Genomic DNA, 22,584 nt, shown 5'->3' with positions numbered 1-22,584 from the left:
TATTACAGGATGATTAATTGTGTTAGAAGTCTTCATTTGTTTCAATTCACTCCTAACTATTGCAGAAAACTGACACTTTATGATCACAAAAATTATTCAATAATATGGGTTTTAGAAATGATATTAATCATCTTTGTTTATTGAACATTAATAAAATATGCATTAATAAAATTAATTGATTTGTTCAAAACAAACCTCTGGTTTCCACAATTAGGGATAAAAGTAATGTATTTATAGGTATTTGCTATTTCATATATACATATATTGCATTAAAAATTACTATTTGTTCTATTATTGAAAGAAGAAAAAATGTTGATTATATAACACCTTAAATCATGTATTTTTATCTTGCCCCCTTTTAGTGTTTTTTGAATTTTGAGGCTCTTTTTGTATGTATAAGATGTTTTGGTTTTGTTCTTGATTTGGAGTGCCTGGATGGCTCGAATTGTTCAAACTATTTCTTACTGCATGATCAAAAGAGCTTCTTAAATCTTTCAACACCTCGCTTTCTGCAAATGGAATTTACATTGTTATAATTTCCGTGGAAGAGCCTTTTTGTACTTACTTAATTTCATGTAGACCAGAAGTTCTTCAGCTTTAACGTTTTTCCCAGGGAAGGTACAACAATTTGTGTCCGGATTGATTTCACCGAGTGAATCGGTGTGATCCAACATGTTGAAAACAAGAGGTATCTTGAAATTTAAGTTATGATCTCGCATCATGCGCTGAAATAGGATTGTAATACGGGTAATTATCTATTTTGTCCCATTAATCATTCCCATTAATTTTATACAAAATTAGATAAATAACCCCAGTAAAGCATAATTAATTAACATACTATAGTTGAACCACAATATTTTATGTTGTTATTGTTTATTTTAATCTGCCAATCCTCGCTGGGTTTACCTGTCAGACACAGTTTGACATTTCACCATTTTCAGTGTTGGGTCTGGGTCCAATGAGGATAGGCAGACCAAAATGATGAATCCTTAATTACACAAAATTAATATTATTATTAAATTATAACATGCTCCCGAATACCTAGGTTATTTTTATTTTTTTTCACTTATCTTTTATAATTTGGGAATCTCCAACAGCTTGACTCGATAGTAAAAGCTTTCATTAAGTTTAGACTTAAAAGCTCACAAAAATGTTAATTTGTAATACTACCTTTAATTATTCGGAAATTGTGAGATGCGGTCTGGTGACACCACACCGCATCTCACGATTTCCGAATAATCAACAACTAACGGTCACTAATCAACACATATTGCTACCTTTAATATTTCTCGTGAAGGCTGTATGCTATTGTGAGTTTGACCACAATTTCCACAGCACGCCTGGAACAGTTCAATAATAAATTTATATTAATTTATAATAAAGATCAAATATAGTTATCCGACCTCATTTCTGGTGGAGTCTTGCCCATATATAACTTCTATGCCATCTTTCTGCAGTTTTATAAAGGCATTTTGTTAAAAAATTAAATTAATATACTTTTAGATTTACAAATACTAATTGTTACTATCAAAACTATTTTTTCATTGTTAAAAAATTTACTATTACAACTTTTTACTATAATAGTTACAATCAATACCTTTCCTGTGGTTTTACTTGTGCTCACTTTTAACATCATTTCTTTGGTGTCGTCACTTTCATCAAATAAGGAATGCCTGATAAACTCTCGCTTTTTTTTTATTCGTTCCAGAAATCCATCACTGTGTTTTTCTTGTTCCTGATTTTTTCATTTTATATTCAAATATTTACAATTGGTACATTTTAAAACAAACTTTTACTATTGTTTTTACCTTCTCAATCGAACACATATTATTAGGAACATTTTTAGAATTTGATTGTTGATTTACAACATTGTTAGGTATTTCATTCTAACAGTGGAAATTTATTAAAAAATTAATATAAAAACTGATCAAGTTAACTCAAATAAAACATTCCTAACATTATAATTTATAGGTGTAACAGGCTGAGCAAATATTGAATCGTTTTTCTCTCCTTTAAAGGATCCCTGAAAAGTTTTATTTTTAAAAATAGTCGTTAATTGACAAAATGAAAAATTATAATACCCTGGAATTGATAGGCACTGATAGCATGGGTGAAGGATAAGGACATAGGCCAAAATTTATTTCATAAACTTCATCTTTTTCAGCACGCTGCTAAAATAGAATTAATAAATCAATTTAATTAAATATTGTAATGCTGAATATTAATAATACTAGTTGAGATGGGAAGTTGGTGTCCGATTGGATCGAAGTTACGATAGCTCAAGTCGTTAGAGCAGCAGCGTATTTAGCCGAAGGTCATGGGTTCGAATCCCGCTTGTGACACTGACTTTTTTATCTCAATCAATACCTTACATAAAGATTAATTAATTGAAAAAGTTATTTGGTCGATCGGACCACAAACTCTAATGGATTAATAATACTATTGGTGAAAGTGACTATGTATTAATGCATGTGTCAAAAATTCGTCGAATGAATTAAACAAATAAATCCACAATTGTTTAAATATTATTAATTGTGTAATTAATTATTTTATCTTGATTAATGTTAATGTTACATTTTCTTCAGACTACAACTGTGATTGATTGAGTGAGTACGAATGTTAGTGAAAGTGAGTGTTGAGTGTTTGTTGTCATCATAACCCAAATTTCCTTGTTCTAACTGGAAATATTCAATTGATTGTCAGATTTCTAGAATTATGTCCATTTCTGTTTGCTTAAATGTTCAAACATCTACTCTCTTGGCTCTTTACAAGGAATTAGAAGCTTCTCCCATGTTTGATTTCCAGAAGACTAATTTTGACAGTCTTTCATTACGTGAACTAAAATGGACTTTTAAGCTGAGATGTGAAGTTTTGCGTGTAAATTCAGCTGTGTAGAATAGGGGTAACTTTGGTATATGCTCCCTATGCAATTCTCATTACGTCGGGAGTGTGTCTCTCTTTTCGGCAGAGTGCTCGATTTTGGGTGACATTCAACTCTTTACATCTTGGTTGTTTTACTCTTGCAAGAAGTGAGCAATTGCAGTTCTTGAATAGCTCAAATTCTCAGTGCTTAATTCAGTATGCATTAGAGCTACAGATACAAATTGATTCAGAAATTTTATTTTTAAGTTTTATTCTTTCATTGTTATTAAGCTCCTCATTTTTAATACTTGTTTTGCTTATTTATTTTTAATTTTATTTTTTACATATTCTTTTATACCCTATATACTTTCTTCTCTCTCTTTCTTCTCTAAAATGCATATATATTTGTTAACCAATGACCTCTGGCAGATGGATCAGACGATCCATGTCCATAATGCTTTTGTTGTTTTTATACCTTCTTTTCTTTCTTTAAACTTTACCTTATTGTAAGTGCAACATAATAATAATAATAAAAAATACAAAAACAATGAAATAATCTCTGTACCTGACTATGTTTAATGGTGGAATTTATGAAATCATCAGCCTTTTTTTGAGACATACTGGTAGACGCTTGATCATTATAGTCTGAGACAGTTTTTATCTTTAACTAGTAAAAAAAATCACCAATTTAAATAAATACAATATTTAATCCATTATTTTCCATTTGGAGGGAGGGTTGTTGCCAAATTGTGAGTGTACATAAAAAAATTAATAAAATTTATTATTTTACCTTAACAGTGCTGGCTGGCTTTGTCAAATCCGAGTTTTTGTCAACTATACCGGCTGAGCCTTGGACATCTTGATTTAAATCAGTGTTTTCCTAAAAATAATACGTTGACTAATTTTTAAAAAAAAATTTACCACACATAAAAAAAATATTACATAATATTGTAGTAATATCATTTACAAAAAATGTTAACATCTTATCCTTGCTTACCATTGTTAAATCATCAGCCTTTTTGTCCACCATGCGAGCTGAACGTTGAACATCAAGAGCCTCATTGCTTTTTGACTAAAACATTTATTTTTTAAATTTGTTTTTATCGAATTAAGAATAGTTCACGAGTAATAAAATAAAACTCTATCATACATTAATTCTCACTTTTTCTAGTATATTATATAAAGCAAAAACTAATTACACCAAACAATACCTGAGTTTCCATGGTTGACCCTTTTAAATCATCATCAGCCTTTTGATTTTCTATACTGGAAGAGCTTTCATCATTCTGAGATGAGTCAGATGACTAAAACATTTTTTTTAAAATCAAAAACAGGCATTTATATACCAATTAGCAGTTCTATGACATTACAGTATAAATAAAAAGTCAAACCACTACTCAATCCTAGGCAAAAATATTCATATTCTGATCAATTGGTACAAGTTTCAAAGGAAATTCAAATAATTTTTTATGGTAAAAAAAGTTCCAGTAAGGACTAAGATCAAGATCATAATTATAACAAAGGCAACAATTTATGACTTTCTCCTGATTGTTTTTGGCAAGTCCAAATTTGAAATTCTCCCTCTCTAAATTTACTTAAGCATTATTGAATCCAAAACAAGTTTTGATATAAAAACTCAAAATTATTTATTTTATTAGAATTACTAATATAAAATAATCAAATTTTCAAGTGGTTTTATTTTAATTGTAAATTATAAAGCGCTAAGTTGAAAAAGCTAATCTTAATACTGTACAACAGATATAAAAAACATAAATCTTTAACCTGACTATCCTTGCTAATTGCTATTAAAGCTGAACTGGTAGAGCATGAGTCTGTGTCTGACTAAAAACAAAAATAAATACAGGCACTAAAAACAGTACTAACTTCATTATTATAATAAACAAGCAAAAATAAAATAATTAATAAAAATGACAATTGTTTTTATTTTGACCTTGAATTTAAAAATTGTCTTATAGCAACATTTAATGATTTCCACCGTATGAAAAACACAAAACATATCTTATACCTGAGTACTTTTTCTGATTGTCCCTTTTAAATCATCATCAGCCTTTTTATCATCTCCACTAGAAGTGCTTTGATTATCATGAACTGAGTCAGCTTCCGACTGAAACATTTTGTCGTTCTAAATTTGATTTTATGTTAATACATTCATTGAACAATATATATTTAGCAATGAAAATCTGGGCTCAGTTTAACGCTGGGTTTAAAAATTGCCTTATTTTATTTATTTGTACCTTTGTAACCCTGCTGGTTGTCCTTATTAAATCATCATCAACCTTTTTATCTCCTTCACTGGTTGAGCTTTGATCATCACAATCTGAATCTGCTTCCGACTGAAACATTTTGTTGAATAAAAAAGTGCCCTAACCCAAATTCAAACCTTAATTTTACAATGTTATTATCATTAAAAAATATGACTACTTAATTTTAATTACTTTACCTGTCTATCTTTGCTGGTTGTTCTATTTAATTGATGAGCCTTTTTATCACTTGTGCTGGCATAGCTTTGATCATCCCGATCTGAGTAGCTTTTCGACTGAAATAATTGATTTTAAAAACGAAAACAGTTTTGGTATTATTGAAATTTTATTAATTTTCTCCCATTGTAAAAATGGAGAACAAAACAAATAAAACAAGATATTGAAAAATCAAACCACCAAACAATTTTTGTACCTCCTGAGTATCCTTGCTGGTAATAACTTTTAAATTATCAGCCTTTTGGTCAACCGTCCTGGTAGAGCATTGGTCTTCATGATCTAGGCCAGTTTTCGACTGAAACATTTTGTCAACTCAAAAAGAACTACCGATATAAAACACTAAAATATTTTTTCTTACTATAATGATTAAAATAAAATAATGAATGTGGATGTAGAAATTGTCTGACAGAATTTTTATCCTTTTATTACCTGATTATCTTTACTAGTTATTCGTTTCAAACTAACATCAGCCTTTTGGTCATCAGTGCTGTTAGAGCCTCTATCTTCACAAAATGAGTTAGTTTTCGACTAAAACATATTTATTAAACCAAAAACCCTGAATGTTAAGTTCAATATACGATCAAACACATTTATTAAAAATTATAATTTTTTTCTACTCCTACAGCTCCACCCATTGCATACTTTTAACTTAATAACTAAGTCATTGTAACAATTCATGTAATAGAGTAACATTGTTGGTTGTACTTGCATTATTTATTTTGTCGTTTTTGCTTATAAAAACCTCAGTAAGATGATCATCCTGTTTTAATAAATATTACAATGGTTAGATTGACTGAATTAATACAGAAAATAAAAAATCCTCATGCCTGAATATCCTTCCTGAATTGCTCGATTACATCAACACCAGCTTTGGTAGAGCTTGGACCCAAATCTAGCAACTAAAATATTTAAATTTTTAAAAAAGTTGCTTACAAAAAAAAATTTAATAGCTTATTGCATTACAATATTTATACAAAATAATCAATTTAAAATAGCTTGTAATTTGACAATCATGATGTTCCTTGAGAGATAGAGGTCAATCCTGAACACTGGGTTCCCTGTTCTGATTTTAGAGGAAATAGGAAAGTTTTGCTATTTATAGTACTTTTTAGACACCTAGTTTTGTTGTGTAAATTGAGACTGAATGTATTTATTAGCATGAATGTGAGAACCCTAGAGAGGGTGATTCTTGAAGCCTACTGGTGATTAGTGATAGTCTCATCAGGTCGGTACTCGTGCGTATGTATGTACATTTGTGTGCAGATTTAAGCTTATATAAATCAATAATCAGAAATTTTACAATTATCATGGACTGAATTTTTTGTTTTTGTACCTGTTGAGTACCATTGTAGATTTGCTTTTTTATATCAGTATCCTTGCCCTTGTATACAACACAGGTAGATGCTTGATCAACATGATCCAACTTAGTTTTTGGCTAAAATATAAAAATGAATCAAATACAGGCTTTTTAAATTACCCTCGATTGCAATTTATTCTAACTGTAGTAATTATACAATAATGATTTAAATAAATTAAATAATGAACTTCTTTTTGGTTTGATTTTACTCCTAAATTGAAAAGCTGTCTTTCCATTACGTTTTTATATTAGTCTTTATTAAGTCAACTGAATATAATAATTTTTTATTAAAATTTCAACAATTAATTTATTCCACAGACTTTGTAGAGATATTAAAGCAGGAACTTGTTTTATATGCAAAATATTTATTAATTTCAAAGCATCTAAATAATTAAAAATTAAAAAATATGTTTATTATAAAATGTAATAATAAATATTTTGATGTTTTTGATTGTAGGATATAAAAAATTAGAAGAAAGTTATGAATTTGGAACTCATTTGCTTTTTATATGTGGAATCTCTGATGGTCACATTGTCTGATTAACCAATCATTTTTCATATGATGTAAAAATTTAATATACATGAATTTTAAAGTGTTCATTATTGTTATTCGCGTTGAAGAGAGTAAGTTTTGTTATTTTGGGGATATTCTGAGAGAAAGATGCTTTTTACCTTGATGCTACTTTCCATGGTGGTAATTTGAGTTGTAGCTGTTTCCCTGCATGTAATACATGCTATTGTATCAGCATGTTCAGAAGGTGATGTCCATTTCCTTTAACATGCCTCCCCAAAACAATCATGAGAAGGAAATGTGAACAGTTTCGGTTAATGTTGCCGTGTCATTAGTTATTTTTACATGTAGCCACTTGAAATTTTACTTGTAGCAAGCACATGCCTCAGATGTTTTGAATAAATTTTTTGTAAATTTTGTTTTGAGATCTTTTTTGCCGTTCAGCTTTACTTTACTGTAACAATTTGAGAGCAATGGGATTCATTAAAAAAAAAAAAAAGTTACTGATAATGTGAGATGAGGGTAGTGATGAACCTGTAGCTTGATCATCTACTATTAGATCTCCGGTTATGGCAAAAATGTCTAAAATATCTGAAGACCAAACCAGTTAAAAAATAGGCTAGTTAAACATAATTCAATGTTTTAACTTTCCTAGCATCAAGGATGTGGCATATTGTGAAGCATTTTGGTGAGGTCTGTGTTGGTTTGTATGTCAAAACAATAAATGACTAAATGACAAAATAGCACAGTCTGCCTACTAGATATAGCAAAATGATAGACAAAATCCGCTATAATAGGCAGAATGTATTGACAAGAAAACAATTTTATGCCTTTTATGTTAGTATTTCAATTCCATAAGTGTCAATATTTCAATGTTGGATTCAATTTTTGATTTGACAATAATAGTTTTTATAGTTATGTTCTGTCAGAAAATAAATTTCTTAAAATTTCTCATTGCCTTGCTGTAAGTTGACCAACTTGCAAACCTCTCAATTTAATTTTTTGATGATCAACTAAATTGTATTTTTAACAATCCACTTCTTATAATATACAAAAATGAAAATATAAACAAAGATGCACCAGCCATATCGGCAGCATTATGGCAAGTAATTCCTGTCAATTATGATAAACTACCTGTTGGGTATAGCAGGTGAATTATGATGATGGTAGAGTCTAAAGTTTTGTTATGATCTAAATCTCCTTTTTTTTCATTAGCACTGTGAAACAATTTAGTTCAACATTTTGAATACATTGGAATCGTGGAAATTCACAATCTCATAGACAAAATTAACTGGAATCAAAGTCCTGCCATCAGTCTCATCTTTACTCTACTAGTAAATCTAAGAAATCACTTTGATTTGACTGTTTTATTTTATTTTTATTTTAGTTTTCCTTTAATGGTTATTTAACTCACAATGAAATGATTAGCTTTAAAACAACTGTTAGAAAAATTGAACGAATCACGTTGCCAACCTAAAAACAATAACAAATTGTAAAGTGAAAAAAATAAAATAAAATAAAAGATTTGTTAGAAAATCTTACCAACAATATACATGGATAAATAGGTCCTATTTGAACAATTCATAAAATATATCTTTAGTCATCATCCTCCAGGATTTTTTCCCATATCCCTCCATCAAGCTTATCCGAGTGATGGGTTTTATGAATAGACTTCTTTCCGGTCTCAATGAACATTTTGGATTTATGTCTTGAAACTTTGGGACTTGAATTCACATGTTTCCAAATTTGGTTGTACAGGTCATCCACTTTACACTGGTAACGTTTTATTCTTTCTAATTCAGATATTTCTCCGAGGAATTCACTTGACTTTTTTGGTTTAGATTTTACAGAGGATATCTTACTTTTCTTGTCTTGGCAGTATGATGATACCGGCATAGATAGCAACTTTACACTACAACTTGTTTTGTGTTCCAAATTTTTCTTTTTCTTATGATGATTATGTTTTTTATTTTGACTGTGAGGTTGCTCCTCGCTCACTTCAACATTATCATCAGAACTTTGTTTGCAGACAATTTCAATGTCAGTATTATATTCTTGAGCACTCTTATTGATTGTGGGTTCTGCCTGAAGATGTTCATCATCAACAGGTTTTTTGCTGTTTCCTGTTCTATTTTTACATTCATATTTAGGGCAGTTTACATTTAGACGTTTATCTGTTAGATTTAAACTCTCCATTCTTTGTTTTAATTGTTCAATGCTAAATTTACAATAGCTTTTTCCTTTGTCTGGTACATTGAAATCATCATCGCAATCATCATCAGTATAATTTCTGGTGAAATAATCATTTATTTGTCCCCTGCTTAATTCTTTGACCACACATTTCTTTTCATTGATTACCTTTGAATTTGCCATGTTTTTAATAAATGCCTTCTTAGAACGTTTCACAAGTAATGCGTACATTCTTTTTTTTAATTGTTCAATGTTATTTGTAAAAATATATTTTTCACATTTGTCTGGTACTTTTGAATCATCATTCCAATCATTGTCCGTACTAATTTTATTGGAATGATCATTAGTATTTACTTGTTCCTTGCTTAATTCTTTGACCACACACTCATTTTTCTTCTTCTTGGAATGTTTTGCAAGCAACATGTTTCTTCTTTGTTTTAATTGTTCAATTTTATTTTGACAAAAGCCTCTTCCTTTGTCTGATACTTTAAAATCATAATCACAATCATTGTCAATTCTGGTAAAATAATCGTCAGCATTTAATTCCTCACTGCTCAGTTCTGTAAGGAAACACTCACTTATTTTGTTCTCCTTTGAATTTATAATATTTTCATTAGATGAATTCTTGGAACTATGGACATTCATTTCATTTTTCACATTCATTCTTTGTTTTATTTGTTCAATTTTATTTGTACAAATATATTGTTTCTGTTTGTCTGGTACATTTAAATCATTGACTTTATCAACTCTTGTATATGAACAATCTTCAGTATTTAATTGATCATTGCTTAGTTCCTTTGAAATTACAATCTCTTCATAAAATGATTTCTTGGAACCACTAACAATCAATACATTCGTTCCTTTTTCTATTGGTTCAGTATTGTTTTCGCAGCTTATTTTTTGTAATTTTTGTTCAATAACTTCTTTCTTGGAACTATTTACTGACAATGAATTCGTTCTTTGTTTCAGTTGTTTTATGTACATTTCAGAAATATCTTTTCCTTGGTTTGACACTTGTAAATCCATGTTCTTATCCTCTTGCATTCGGATCCTGGAAGAATCTTGAGTATCTTCTTGATTCCTTTTTAATGTTTTGTCTACACACTTATTTTCATTGTCCTTCTTAACATTTTCTTTGGATGTTTTTTCAACTTTATCAACAATAAGTGTGCTATTTTTGACAGTTTTCGTTATGTCCATTGAGTTGGCTTGGTTTCTGTTTCTATCGGTGTCTTCATTTTTAAAGCATTCAAAAAATTTAAATTCTGATATATCATTTTTATGGGCAAAGGTTACCTCATCTGTCTTAATTTCTTTGCTACTTTCTTCAAAATTAACTTCACTTAATAATTTCCCCTTGTTTGGGAACATATCTTGAGATTTTGAAATCAAATCACACTCGTACATTGTGGTACACAAGCACATATTTGACTTTTCGTTTATACCAACTGAACAACAAATTGATTTAGGAATTTTCTGTTTCTTCATTATCCCACTGTGTGAAAGCACCTTTAAAAATAATTCAGACAATATTTCACAATACAATATGACAATAAATAATTAAATTGCTTCTAAATAATCACCATTGGTTTAATCTCATTGTTTGTCGCATTGTTGCTTTTACAGACATTGCAAGTGCACACCTTAGGCGTACTTACTTCTTTCTATAAAACAAAAAAATATTAAATTATGAAGCATATTAAGTGATGAAATCATAGCTTGATTGCCAGACATTTTTTGGCTTTTCCACCTATCAGACCAGTCAAAATGCCAAAATGTACTTGAAAGTCCAAACTAGCAAAAATAGACAGGATTATGTTACAAATATTTGCAGGGTTGTTCTTTCCAATATCCTGGCCTGTCTAACATTGCTGTGTTGTGTTTTTGCCTGTCAAATTCAGCATTTCGCCAGCATTGCAATTGTCATGCTGGTATATTTAAAAAAGGCACAACTGACAACTAAAGATGGTGAAATGCACAAATGCAAAAAATAAACATGTTCTCTTCCTCGCACAAAACTTACCAATACCTGAATTGTTACACAATTCTTGACATTGTTTTCGCTTTCAAGAATTCCAATTTTGTTTGAGTCCCGAGGCTGATCATTTTTTACCTAAAAAAAGTTATTTATCAAGCACAATGTTTCATTCACAAACCTGTTTATTGCTTACCACTAAAGAACGATCAAGACAAATTGACTGCATTGGTGAATCATAGTTTGTAATGTTACTTTTTACAACTTCATTATTCTGAAAATATGAGTAACAATTAATTTTTTGCATTTTTTTAATGTTAAGACAACAATAATTGTAGGACCATTCATGCTGTGTTCTGTACGCAAATTTATGTTATTATATGGATTTTTAAAAACATACCTTGCTACTCGGCAGATCAGAATAACAACCTTGGTTGTTGGTTTGACACATGCTCTTTTGAGTTGAAATCCTAACATTCTGAAAGGTGTAACGTACATTGAAACAATTTGCAAAGCTCAGTTTAAAGTAAATAAATAAGTATAGAACCTTATTGTCCATGTTTGTCGAGTTAGTTCGGTTCGAGCATTTGCTTTCAAAAGAAACTTTTTCAGGCTGAAACAAAATAAATTTATATACTTATAAAATTAGGAATGACAATCAATTAGTTTATTTAATTGTTATAATTTTCTTTCAATTGTGCTTAAACTTTGTTAAATAAGTGTGATGATTTAATTGATTATCCCATCAAGTAAGAACTGCATACATCATTATTAATCAGTTCTTATGAAGGCTCTTTCAATTTTTTAAACCAAGACAAATACAATGTTGCATTTTTGATGATGAGGAGAGAATAGAAATAGATCAGTCTAGTAAATAACTTTGGATAAATTAGCCTTATATTAATGATAGAAAGGAGACCCCATGATTGTCCACTGCAAATATTTTTTTTTTTTTTTTTGTGAAACTGATGAAAAGTGGATTTTATATTTACTGCAATAGGACAGGCTTAAATAAAATTATTTTGGCCACTGTCTGTTATTTGTTTAATACAATTGAATAAAATGAATACGTGATCTTCTTGAGCAAAAACATTAAAAATAACTTTTTTAAAACTGTTTTATTCGAAAGGAAGCAGGGCTGCTTCGAAATATACATAAACTTTAAAAAGACAACTGGTTGTAACTGTTCTTAACAAAAAAGTAACCTGCAAGATTCAAAATAATTTTGAATTGTGCAAAACTTCAAATCATATTAGAGCACTTTTAAGTATGTATAGTAAGTATTAAGTTCTGATAAGCTGAAATGTGATATTTAAAATTACTAATATTTTATTTTATTTCTTTTTAAAATTTTATAACTGATTAAAATTTAAAATCTTCTTTGTATTAAGCACGTAATGACCCAAAGCGCTCGAAAATGCTAGAGTGTATTATCTAATTTAAAATAATATGATCAACTAAATCAATTCAATCACAAGAAAAATATATTTATTCTCAAACTGTAAAGTACATATATGTTTATTTTTTAATAGTACAAATATTTGGTTTATGTATAACAATGAAACTCTACAATGTACACAAATAATCAAAAATCTTATAATTAAAAAAACTGTATCCCATAATATACATGCATAACAGCAACATTTATGCTGAGTTCTTTTATGTTCTAATCTGAAATATTGACAATTTTACTTTTATTGAATTATCAACCATAAACATAATCAATTTTACCACACTCGTCATCAGATGAGTCACTCAGGTCTTCACTTGAACAGTCTTGTTGAAAAGTCGATTTAGGCTTTGATTTTGTCTTGTCCTCGAAACAAAAACATTCAATTTCAATTTAAAATTGTAAAATTGCTATATTAAATGGCATTAACTCAAATCACCTTTGTTTTGCAGACACAGGAGTAAAAATTATAATCACTTTCCCTTTCTTTACAGACACAAGAATATAAGTTGGTATTCTCTGATTCACACTCCTTCGTTTTTAGATCCTTGAAAATCATAGACATAAGCATAAATTGTTTTAACCAATAATAAATTAATGTTAAACTTTTGCTAATCTGTACTAGATACATTCATAAAAGTTTCCTGATTGCTTCTCACTGAATAAAAACGCAAAGCCATGAATATATTCATTACAGTTAACTTTTGTAATTGTAATAATAACAATTCATATTTACATATTTAAAAATCAACTAACCAATTTGTTTTCAATATCCATCTTTTTATTGTCGGTACTATCCATCTTGTCTTCAAGACTGAATTTCTGGTGCAAACAACAATCACAAAAATTCAATTTTTTTAATTGTTCAATTACAATATTATATATAAATATTTGTGATTAACTTACCCCAAATGCATTAGTACAGTTAATAGAAGAATCTGAAGAAGATTCATCTTCACTATCCATAAACAATTTCTACAACAGAAATCTTTTAAAAGCTTATTAAAATAAAATTAAAATTATTTAACCACACCTAAATGTTGATTACCTACCTACATAATATATATGTATATTTTATATACCTTATATTTTCCCCCCTGGCCAATATTAATGAGAAAACAACAAATAATCTTAACACTTCTTGAAAGAGATGTACGTATATTTATGTATATTTAAATTTAAAACCATCGTAGTAACTGTCTAAGGAAATTTACTTTATTTTGTTTAATTTTAACTATTAACTACAAATAGACTATTATATCATTTGGCAATTGTAGAAGGCAACATAGGCTTGTCAACTGTTAAATTAAAATACAATTGCACCCCCCAAAGTACAAAGTATTGTGTAAAGTATTATAACCTGTTTTGGAGATACAGATATCTTTCTGTGCTTTTTGTTGAATACTGGAATATCCTGTAGGCCGAATGTACGATTTGGTAAATTGTCATTGAGTTTGTTACCATTTATAAAGGCTTTGAGCTGAGCCGGGATCTCAATGGACTCACTGACCAACGGCTTTCCGGTTGTTGCCTCTTCGACCGAAGAATAGATAAAATTTTTGACCATCGTGGTCACACAAACACAATTATTCGGTCCACCTGAAATATTTTTTCTTTAATTTAAAATTCAAATATATATTTGTATATTTTATTTTCTTTATTTAACTATTAATGGTTACATAATTTAGTAGATGTTTTAGAATTTATGTTAATAACAAAGTCTATACATTTTTTATGAAATTTTATATATTGGTCTATTTGGTGATACGCTCATAGCTTGAGAGCTAGAATATGTAGACCTGGATGGTTGGAGACAATAAAAAAGACTTTCATTTGGATATATATATTAAAGGACAACTGTCACTGAAGCTAAAAATACAAACTGATTGTTATTGCACAAAATCACAATCAGTCTGTTAAAGGATGAAGTAATTTTACCAATGATTATATTTTTTAAAAACTCAACATATACACACATGTTAAAAAGAAAATCAAACTCACAAAACTTCCTTGACACTGTGCAATTTGCAGATTTTGTTGTTTTTTGGCATATTTGTGTCGCCAGTGGAATGTGTGTTGTTAAGAATGTTGTATTTCCCAACTCCTCGCAATTCTTTCTGAATTGGCTGAGCTCAAACATTTTGTGTAGTTCTGTTGTGAAGCTTGTGAAATTGTGTTTTTGTATGAATAAATGCCTGTACCATCTGATGCTCTTAACACAATTTAATACATAAGAAATGAAGAATAAACAATTTTTTCTTTTTTATATATTTATTTCAATAGTACAAAAAAATAACCATGCATAAACTTTTAACAGTTTCTTAAAATATTCCATAAATCTGCTGTTAGTTCTTGGGCAAAGTAATTCACCACCATACCCCTACAAACATATTTTTTTAAAGCGATTTTATGCTTAAAAAATGTATGTTTATAATCATAAAACACTTACGTCATTGATGTACATAAACTGCAAAAAGTGGTGCATTTATCCTCATCCTTTATTTCAATCTCTGGATGTTTCAGCTCTTTATCAGGATCTGAAACAACTTTGCTACCATTCATGAGAAATCAAAATAACATAACTTACTTACCAGATATGCTATGATTAGTGCCTTCTGCCTGAGTTTTTTGTGTTTTTTTGCACTTCACTCTTGAGGAAATCCCCACCCCAATTTCCGAGGCACCGTTGGCACAGTTGGTACAGGACGAGACCATTTTTTAAAGTAACAACAATTACTTTCAAACAACAAAGCAACTAAAAAAGTTTTAACAAGTGCTCCCCTCCCTATTAACACAAAGATTAATAACAAACAATTGGTGTTTTTTTAGCACATGTTTAAATTAACAATTTGAAAAATAGATCAAGTAAAAGTAGGCGTTTTATTACAGTATTAGTAACTGATGATTTCACTATTCACTTAACAGCAAAAACAACAAATCAAAATATTTTGACATTTATGATTCAATATGTATTTCATAACATATATCTTTACCTTACAGTGATGAGTATGCCTTCACCATTACTACCACTGACGCCTCCAATATTTTAATTAGTTGTAATTTAGTTTTAAAAAACATGGTCTACTCTTATAGTAAGCCTTGAATGAAGTTACAAATTTATGCCAACAATTCGCCAAGCTTTCGCGACATATAGTCGCATCATCAGGGGAGCACTGCTGCTGAATTATATGTTAAATATTTGAAAAAGATGACTATTTTTATCCATTTCACAGAACATTTGGACCATTGTGTGCTTTTTGAATAGATTCTTCGGTCATAGTTGTGTTTTTTTTATGCTAATGGACTAGTTCTTTTGGAGTAAAGTTGATTGGGTGAAATTCAAAATAAAATAGTCGGCCTCTGTTGAGGTCCTCTGTCTATGAACAAAAAGTAAAAAAAATTTCTTTTTTTTCTGCTCGTAGACAGAGAGACCTCGACAGAGACCGACTATCTTATTTTAAATTTCTATAAATTAAATTTTAAATTTATATATTTGATCCTTACCAAATTTTGTTGTCTATCCTCGCTGAGTTGGCCTTCAGCTTGTCTGTGTGTTTATGCCAAAACACATCTGAGAGACTAACCCAGTGGGGATAGTAGGCAAATTAATATGATCATGATGATAATGACCAAATTACAAAAATAAATTTGACAATATAGTTTTAAAATTAGAAGTTCATCAAAAACCACAGGAGGAAATCTCATAACTTTTACATAGCATTAATTTCTACTTAAATCTAACACAGAAGCGAACATTATTTCATACAGATACTAATAAAAATAATCAAAACTATTTCTTAGCAAATGGAAAAAAAAGTGTAAATAAAAGTGTAAGTGTAGTTTTATTTTGAGACAATAAAGTGTTAACTGTGTTCACAAGAAGACGCAATTTTTTGACGTTCTTTTAAAATAAAAAGCCAAAGCACTCCTGAAAACTTGGAAACTTATTAATTTCTATGCCCAACCTGAAATGTAAATAATACTTATAAATATGATATCATTAATGCAACATTTATAAAATGAAAGAACTTTTCAAAATTTTTGTGGATCTCATCAAGCTCCTCTTGGCTGCAGACTACTGCAATTCTTGAAACATTAAAATCAAACATTTGAGGTATGATCTTTTTGGCAATGCTTTTCAAATCGTCTATTGTGACATTATGAATCTTCTCTATTAAAATACTGAAAAGTAAAAGTTAATTAAACACCATTTAAGATGCATTTACCCGAGTAAATATTTTAAACACACTTAATGTTTGTTTCTTGTTTATTATTGCAGTAAAAATCAATAATTAAATCTTGCAGTGCTTCATCAATATTGCTTGCAGACTTAAAAAGTTTCATTATAGAAGAATTTTTAACTTCGTTCAAAATTTCAATATCCCATGTTGCTTCGTCCGTAGCACATTCTCCCTTAAATAATATTAAAAGAGAAAAATACATTTTAGCAACTATGATATGACTTTTTTATGTTTTTTGTTCAAGAAACTAGGATATATATACTTAATTTTTACAAATAATAACATTACAGTAAGCTTAATTATAAAATGGATTTATTTTTACAGATGTTAACATTATAGTAAAGCTTAATTATAAAATGAACTTACAAATATTTCTTTAGAATAAGTAAATGCTTCGATTAGATTGTATGCTTTGTAAATTGTATAATACAACTTCCTTTGATATGGCCTTATTAAAACACTGCAAAAGTAAGCGAGATTTTTGGCTCGAATTTCCTTGAAGAGCTTTCCCTGGTTTATTTATTGACGGTGTAATGTAATGACACTTTTTCTTTTGCTCGATTCACATACCTCAAATCTTGTTATATAATCCATGCAAACCATCAGTGGTGCCAAGTCATCTGAGTCTATAACGCACGGAGAGCATAGGCAAAAATAGCAAGCATCACATGCACCCACGATACATGAGTTATGTGGGTTTTCCAGAATATATTCATGCTCACAAGCAATATTTAACCTAGGCAATTTATTGTATTTATTCTACTAAAATTTTAATTTTTGTTTCTTGGAACAGAAATTACGGTTTACAAGTTCTTTCCTTAGGGAAAAAATCAGCCCAGAAACAAGCTGGGTTTGGATACCAAGCACTAAGAACGTCCAAATTGACAGCCATAAATATTCTCACATTTTTAGGATTTATTAATTGTTCTTTCATTATATTCAATTCGTTCAAAACATCCTGACTACACTCTTCCAAATTCTGTTTATTTCTTTTCAAAAAATCTTCTTGCAAACATACATTGATGTTAAAATGATTGTTTGCTGTAAAATATGTTTAATTGAAATTTAAACAATAAAGCGATTTGTAGCCTGACCGTCTGTGGTCATCTTGATTTGAACTTGGCTGACAGACAAAATAGTAAAACACTGAAACACGTCTGACAGAAAAAAACTAAAGAGACAAACCATGATCACCAGAAATGATCAAGCCACAGGTTCAACACCTTGCAGACCTTAACGAAACATTTCATAATTTTATCAATCACTTACCATTGTTATAGATAATTCCCTTCATTACTTGAAAAACCATCGCGTTTCCATCTTGTTTGAACTCAAGTGCCTCATCTAGAAGACTGTCATTTATTTTGGTAACATCTTCTTCCGTAAAATTTGCATTGAAAAGAATATCTTTCAGCTCCCTTATAGCCTTGACATAATTAGGAATAGCTACCTGAAATCATGTAATTCTTTCAATTTTTTCCCAAGATTAAAACCCTTTACATTACCTTCATCCTAATGCAAATAATATTGGATGGCAATGAACAAGTGAATTTTGTAGCAGGTTTAATGCCTATTCCTTGTGTTAAATATACGAGATCATCTTCCCGGTTTATTGAAACTAATTCCATCGACATTACAGAATCATTTTGATGAAATGAACTCTTGACTAAGCTTTCAATAAAAAGAGTTGTATGAAATTGAAATTGAGGGTTCAATTTTGTAGTATCAATCAGTGTAAAAATCTATTTAAAAAAGAACAATGTTATTGTTGTTTAAAACTGAAAGTTGTTTTTGAAAAGTTCTATTGTTAGAAGCTTAACTAATAAAATAATAAACAAACTAATTACTTTCTGCATTGTGTTAAAGAAATACACTAACAAACGCAAGATTAAAGTTAATACATACATTAACAAAGTAGCTAGAATATGAGTCAATAACATGGATATTCCATGGTACAATTCCAAATCGGAATTTACTTTCCCTTGCATTTTGATCATTGTGACTCACGACTGTATGTGATTGGAAATGCATACAAATTGGATTTGGCAATATTTTTAAAACATCTTTTAAAATGAATTTCTATAAAAAGAAGAACAACAAAATTGATATTTAATGAATCATTACAAATACACAAAAGAACGTACATTTTTATACATTCTTAAACATTTATAGAACGATGTCAAACTTTCTAAACTATCGAAATTTAACTTGCTACTGTCACCGATTATTTCTTTAAACTCATCTTTTTTGTTCTCGGATGGAATAGCTTTTACAGAAATGCAATTATTGCTAAGGAAGCTGTTCTTCAGCATGTTCATCCAAAATTCTTGAGGCTTTTGTTCTAAATATTCCACTTCGTATAAATAGTTCATTCTTTCTTGAAACTAATATACAATTAATGGTTTGAAAGGAACAAATTTAACATAATCAATGTTAAATTTACTTGTTTGTCTCTGTGACAGTAAATCTGGTAATTAATTACAGCCTTTGCAAAAGATGTGAATATATTATCTTCAAGCTCTTTAAAAACGTCGACTTTTGCATCAATAAATACATTCGCCATCCTCTCTTTTGAAAATAATTGCGAATCTTGTTCAATTGTCGTCTCCAAAAATTGAATAACATTATTTTTCAAAGAGCTGATTTTATTAATGGGGACACCAGAGAACTCAATAATATATATGACTTCTTTCAATAATTCAATTTTTAAATTGATCTGAAAAAAATCTGTTCTTATTTCAAAACATTTAAATGTATTGTATTAATTATATTATTACTTTTGAAGCTTGTGGTTGTGGACACTTAACAAATTCTTTTTCTAATATTCCATTTGGTTTAGTTAGGTATCTCAATAATAAGGAAGGTGCAATTATTCTGAAAATACCAATATTTTCATTACACAAATGAAAATGTATATATAATGACATCGTACTCTGTATAGTTTGAAATTGATGGTCCCCTCCAAGCCAGTTGAATGTGTCCATCTGGACATTCTCCACAAGGAAAGAAAACTATTGTTTCAAGGTCTTCCTCCAATGCCAAAGGAGGGATGTCGGACGTCCAAGGTTTAATAAGTGATGGTCTGAGATTCTGGCTCTAATAAAGTGAAATTAATATTTAACTTCAAATTAAAAACTAATATATATAACCAATTTGTTGACAAACCTTATACAGTTTTTTTTCAAGCTGGTCGAGTACTGGAATCACTTTATTTGCACTTGTACCAGCCACAATCACATAACAGTTTTCTGGGTGATAAAGATGTCTATGAAATTTTATTACCTACAATAAATGTAGATACAAGTTTTAAAAGATTCTGGATAAGAAAACTAGTTAAATTGTAATAAAAAGTGTATTGATCAAATAACCTGATCATTTTTTATATAAATATTCAATTTTCTACACATTTAATTAATAGTCTAACATACATAAGTCTAATAATATTACATGACTGACCATTTTGTTTTTTATGATTCTTCAAATTTTTACCCAAAAATTCTACTGTAAATCTTATTATCAGAACATAAAATATTTTTAACTTTTAACCATTTTTTTCTTTGACTAATTGTAATTGCATTTAAAGTGTGTTAATAATTAAATCAATAATGTTACACAAAAACACAAACAATAATTCTTCTAGTATTGCTTTTAGAACTTTTTTTTAGTAAAATCTGCTGTAATTTTTTTGTCTAATTAATTTTGACCTAACAAATTGATGTTTAATGATGTTAGTAAAAATCATATTTGTTATCTTTAAACATACTTTATCATAAAGGGTGCTGAGCTTTATGCGCCTGTTGTCGCCATAAGGTGAAAACCTGTAGCCCGAGTTTGATGGGAAAATGAGACGGAGCAAGTACATTTTGAGCATTTCTTCCGTTTTGTCAATCTCCTTTCCATAAATATGTTTGATATCTGCGGCGAAAGTGGATTTCTAAAATAATAACTTGCTATAAGATCCCTCTTGTACTTTATGTAAAAGCAAACGTACATTTATGCTTGGGAAAAACAAATGGTCTAAATATATCGGAAGCAACATCAATAAACCTTCTTCACACAATGTTGTAAATGAAAAGCATGTATGATCGATATCTAAAATGAAAGTTACAATCATAATTTAGTTTGCAAATATATACTTTTATAAGGTAATATTAGGTTTAATTATAACACTGCATACAATTAGATGAACGTATAAAACATTTGAATTGTGGTCAACAATTGTGATTTTTATTGTTGAAATTTGGTCATTTCTTATTGTCCTGGTCTGTTTATTTTCACTGTTTCTGTTTGTTACATTTTGGCATTTTGCAATCTTAATTGGGTGTCCCAATGCAAACTTAGACAAACCACTGTGCTGATAATGGCAAAATGCCAAAAACATATTTGATCATTATAATGTTTTGTATGTCAGGTAAGTTGTACTGTTTTGGTTGGTCTGAGACCATCACTAAAGATAGTCAAATACCAAAAGAGTGCCAGCAAGGATATACAGACCAGGATGATAGGAAAGACTGTAGGTTCATCATAGACCTCAACAAGAAATCTCACAATTTTATACTTCATAGACTTTATATTTATTTGTTACTAAGAATAAGCCTAAGAACTGGACTTATATGTTGAATCCTGAATAAACTTTCAACTTGTGAACATTGTGACTTCATTCAAATATATTTTATGTTGTTTAACCATTAAATATACTTAAAATTATGTGAACATATATATTTCTAATTATATAATTATACATAAATTACATATTCTAAGAGAAAAACAAAAAATAGATAATGAAAAAAGTTGATATTGTTTTGTTTTTAAGTAACCAGTAAAAAATATTTTATAATTTATTGCAAGTTTTATAGTAGTTATAGAAGAAACATATGTCTTGACACATGACACATTTTGTTGTAGAGCTTCACTTACCTAACCAAGAATTTGAGTCTAGAATGAGAAACTTATTTGAAATTGAATCCAGAAAATCTTCATAAGGGTAAATTTCACTTCCGAGAGCAGCAATATGCTTGACTATGTAAGGAAGGCCGTCGTGGTTGCTCGCTTTAGTGACTGGAGTTATGACAGTGAGTTTATAATTGACGACAAGTTAAGAGAAAAATACGTACCGAAATTTAAATAAGCAGACACTTTAGGACTTTGAGCTTCTCCAACGACAACAGTCAGCCCGGTGCATGCTGAGACATACATGTGTACAGGGAAGTCCCGATTGAAGAAGCTGGACGTTTTTAGGTTGAAATTGCCTATTTTTTTCTTTACCTGTTCTGTCTTCTGACTTGAGAGTACCATACTGGTGAATTTTGATGAACGTTTCAAATATGTGATGTGGAAAAAGAAGTGAAATGGCTAGTATACTTTATCAAATTCTGGCATATGTTGGGTTTGAAAACATTGGCACATATGGTTTTCAATAAAGTAAGAAGCACATTTTCATCCTATTAAACAAAACTTAAATTTTTCTGTTTTTTTTTTTCTTTATTTTTTTATATTATAA

General features: G+C 29.4%; 3 protein-coding genes and 1 long non-coding RNA gene across 9 annotated transcripts; 1 reads left to right on the top strand and 3 right to left on the bottom strand.

Moving 5' to 3' along the window:
- Positions 1 to 333: 333 nt before the first annotated feature.
- Positions 334 to 7,534, bottom strand: LOC106663691. The gene is made up of 22 exons (XM_014388734.2): positions 7,390 to 7,534; positions 6,694 to 6,795; positions 6,188 to 6,259; positions 6,070 to 6,120; positions 5,790 to 5,888; positions 5,557 to 5,655; positions 5,324 to 5,419; positions 5,118 to 5,216; positions 4,889 to 4,987; positions 4,645 to 4,704; positions 4,074 to 4,166; positions 3,860 to 3,934; positions 3,653 to 3,742; positions 3,428 to 3,529; positions 2,082 to 2,171; positions 1,958 to 2,023; positions 1,809 to 1,886; positions 1,598 to 1,735; positions 1,404 to 1,451; positions 1,278 to 1,340; positions 566 to 725; positions 334 to 509 (listed from the first exon to the last, which is right to left on the bottom strand). The coding sequence occupies exons 1-22, from the start codon at positions 7,405 to 7,407 to the stop codon at positions 334 to 336; spliced, it is 1,974 nt and encodes a 657-aa protein (XP_014244220.1). The 5' UTR covers positions 7,408 to 7,534.
- Positions 7,535 to 8,431: 897 nt separating this feature from the next.
- Positions 8,432 to 15,081, bottom strand: LOC106663672 (uncharacterized protein MAL13P1.304-like). Of its 5 annotated transcripts, none has more exons than XM_014388703.2 (9): positions 13,283 to 13,374; positions 13,125 to 13,209; positions 11,941 to 12,006; positions 11,794 to 11,871; positions 11,590 to 11,667; positions 11,442 to 11,531; positions 11,002 to 11,082; positions 8,771 to 10,927; positions 8,432 to 8,701 (listed from the first exon to the last, which is right to left on the bottom strand). In XM_014388703.2, exons 2-8 carry the CDS (start codon positions 13,134 to 13,136, stop codon positions 8,825 to 8,827), a joined length of 2,508 nt encoding a protein of 835 aa, XP_014244189.1. In that variant the 5' UTR covers positions 13,137 to 13,209; positions 13,283 to 13,374; the 3' UTR covers positions 8,432 to 8,701; positions 8,771 to 8,824. The 5 variants fall into 5 exon arrangements, with proteins under 5 accessions (XP_014244189.1, XP_014244198.1, XP_014244180.1 ...); XM_014388712.2 differs by having other exon boundaries at positions 13,125 to 13,203; positions 13,283 to 13,371; XM_014388694.2 differs by lacking the exons at positions 13,125 to 13,209; positions 13,283 to 13,374 and adding exons at positions 14,204 to 14,442; positions 14,845 to 15,081 and having other exon boundaries at positions 8,526 to 8,701; positions 11,448 to 11,531.
- Positions 15,082 to 16,666: 1,585 nt separating this feature from the next.
- LOC106664805 (uncharacterized protein C05D11.1-like) lies at positions 16,667 to 22,461 on the bottom strand. 2 transcript variants are annotated; one of them, XM_014390821.1, is made up of 18 exons: positions 22,199 to 22,461; positions 22,002 to 22,142; positions 21,076 to 21,176; positions 20,848 to 21,018; positions 20,250 to 20,366; positions 20,017 to 20,180; positions 19,862 to 19,958; positions 19,528 to 19,800; positions 19,229 to 19,468; positions 18,990 to 19,163; positions 18,590 to 18,826; positions 18,354 to 18,534; positions 17,885 to 18,125; positions 17,655 to 17,820; positions 17,451 to 17,594; positions 17,093 to 17,256; positions 16,873 to 17,025; positions 16,667 to 16,808 (listed from the first exon to the last, which is right to left on the bottom strand). In XM_014390821.1, the coding sequence occupies exons 1-18, from the start codon at positions 22,377 to 22,379 to the stop codon at positions 16,748 to 16,750; spliced, it is 3,006 nt and encodes a 1,001-aa protein (XP_014246307.1). In that variant the 5' UTR covers positions 22,380 to 22,461; the 3' UTR covers positions 16,667 to 16,747. The 2 variants fall into 2 exon arrangements, with proteins under 2 accessions (XP_014246307.1, XP_014246315.1); XM_014390829.2 differs by lacking the exon at positions 22,002 to 22,142 and having other exon boundaries at positions 22,199 to 22,393.
- Positions 21,913 to 22,549, top strand: LOC106664822. The gene is made up of 2 exons (XR_001340232.2): positions 21,913 to 22,156; positions 22,226 to 22,549. It is a non-coding gene; the product is annotated as an uncharacterized LOC106664822 (long non-coding RNA).
- The last annotated feature ends 35 nt before the right edge of the window (positions 22,550 to 22,584 follow it).

This window comes from Cimex lectularius, unplaced genomic scaffold (assembly GCF_000648675.2).
Source record: "Cimex lectularius strain Harlan isolate CLEC.00 unplaced genomic scaffold, Clec_2.1 scaffold340, whole genome shotgun sequence".
Taxonomy (NCBI): domain Eukaryota; kingdom Metazoa; phylum Arthropoda; class Insecta; order Hemiptera; family Cimicidae; genus Cimex; species Cimex lectularius.
Note: the sequence above shows the minus strand (reverse complement) of the source record. Positions and strands in the feature narration are given on the sequence as shown.

What these genes read in the sequence shown, in the direction of transcription:
- LOC106663691 (XM_014388734.2), bottom strand. An exon ending in CAATCAGAAAAAGTACTCAG is followed by an intron (nt 4,705 to 4,888) that starts GTATAAGATATG and finishes TTTTGTTTTTAG; the next exon opens with TCAGACACAGACTCATGCTC. An exon ending in GGTCAACCATGGAAACTCAG is followed by an intron (nt 3,935 to 4,073) that starts GTATTGTTTGGT and finishes TAAATGTTTTAG; the next exon opens with TCAAAAAGCAATGAGGCTCT.
- LOC106663672 (XM_014388685.2), bottom strand. Translation starts at nt 14,983, where the DNA reads ATGTTTGAGCTCAGCCAATTCAGAAAGAATTGCGAGGAGTTGGGAAAT. An exon ending in TATCTGTATCTCCAAAACAG is followed by an intron (nt 12,007 to 14,203) that starts GTTATAATACTT and finishes ATTTTGTTTCAG; the next exon opens with CCTGAAAAAGTTTCTTTTGA. An exon ending in GTCTTGATCGTTCTTTAGTG is followed by an intron (nt 11,532 to 11,589) that starts GTAAGCAATAAA and finishes AACTTTTTTTAG; the next exon opens with GTAAAAAATGATCAGCCTCG.
- LOC106664805 (XM_014390821.1), bottom strand. Translation starts at nt 22,379, where the DNA reads ATGGTACTCTCAAGTCAGAAGACAGAACAGGTAAAGAAAAAAATAGGC. An exon ending in GTCTGCTTATTTAAATTTCG is followed by an intron (nt 22,143 to 22,198) that starts GTACGTATTTTT and finishes TCATAACTCCAG; the next exon opens with TCACTAAAGCGAGCAACCAC. An exon ending in AAACAAGAAACAAACATTAA is followed by an intron (nt 17,026 to 17,092) that starts GTGTGTTTAAAA and finishes TTTACTTTTCAG; the next exon opens with TATTTTAATAGAGAAGATTC.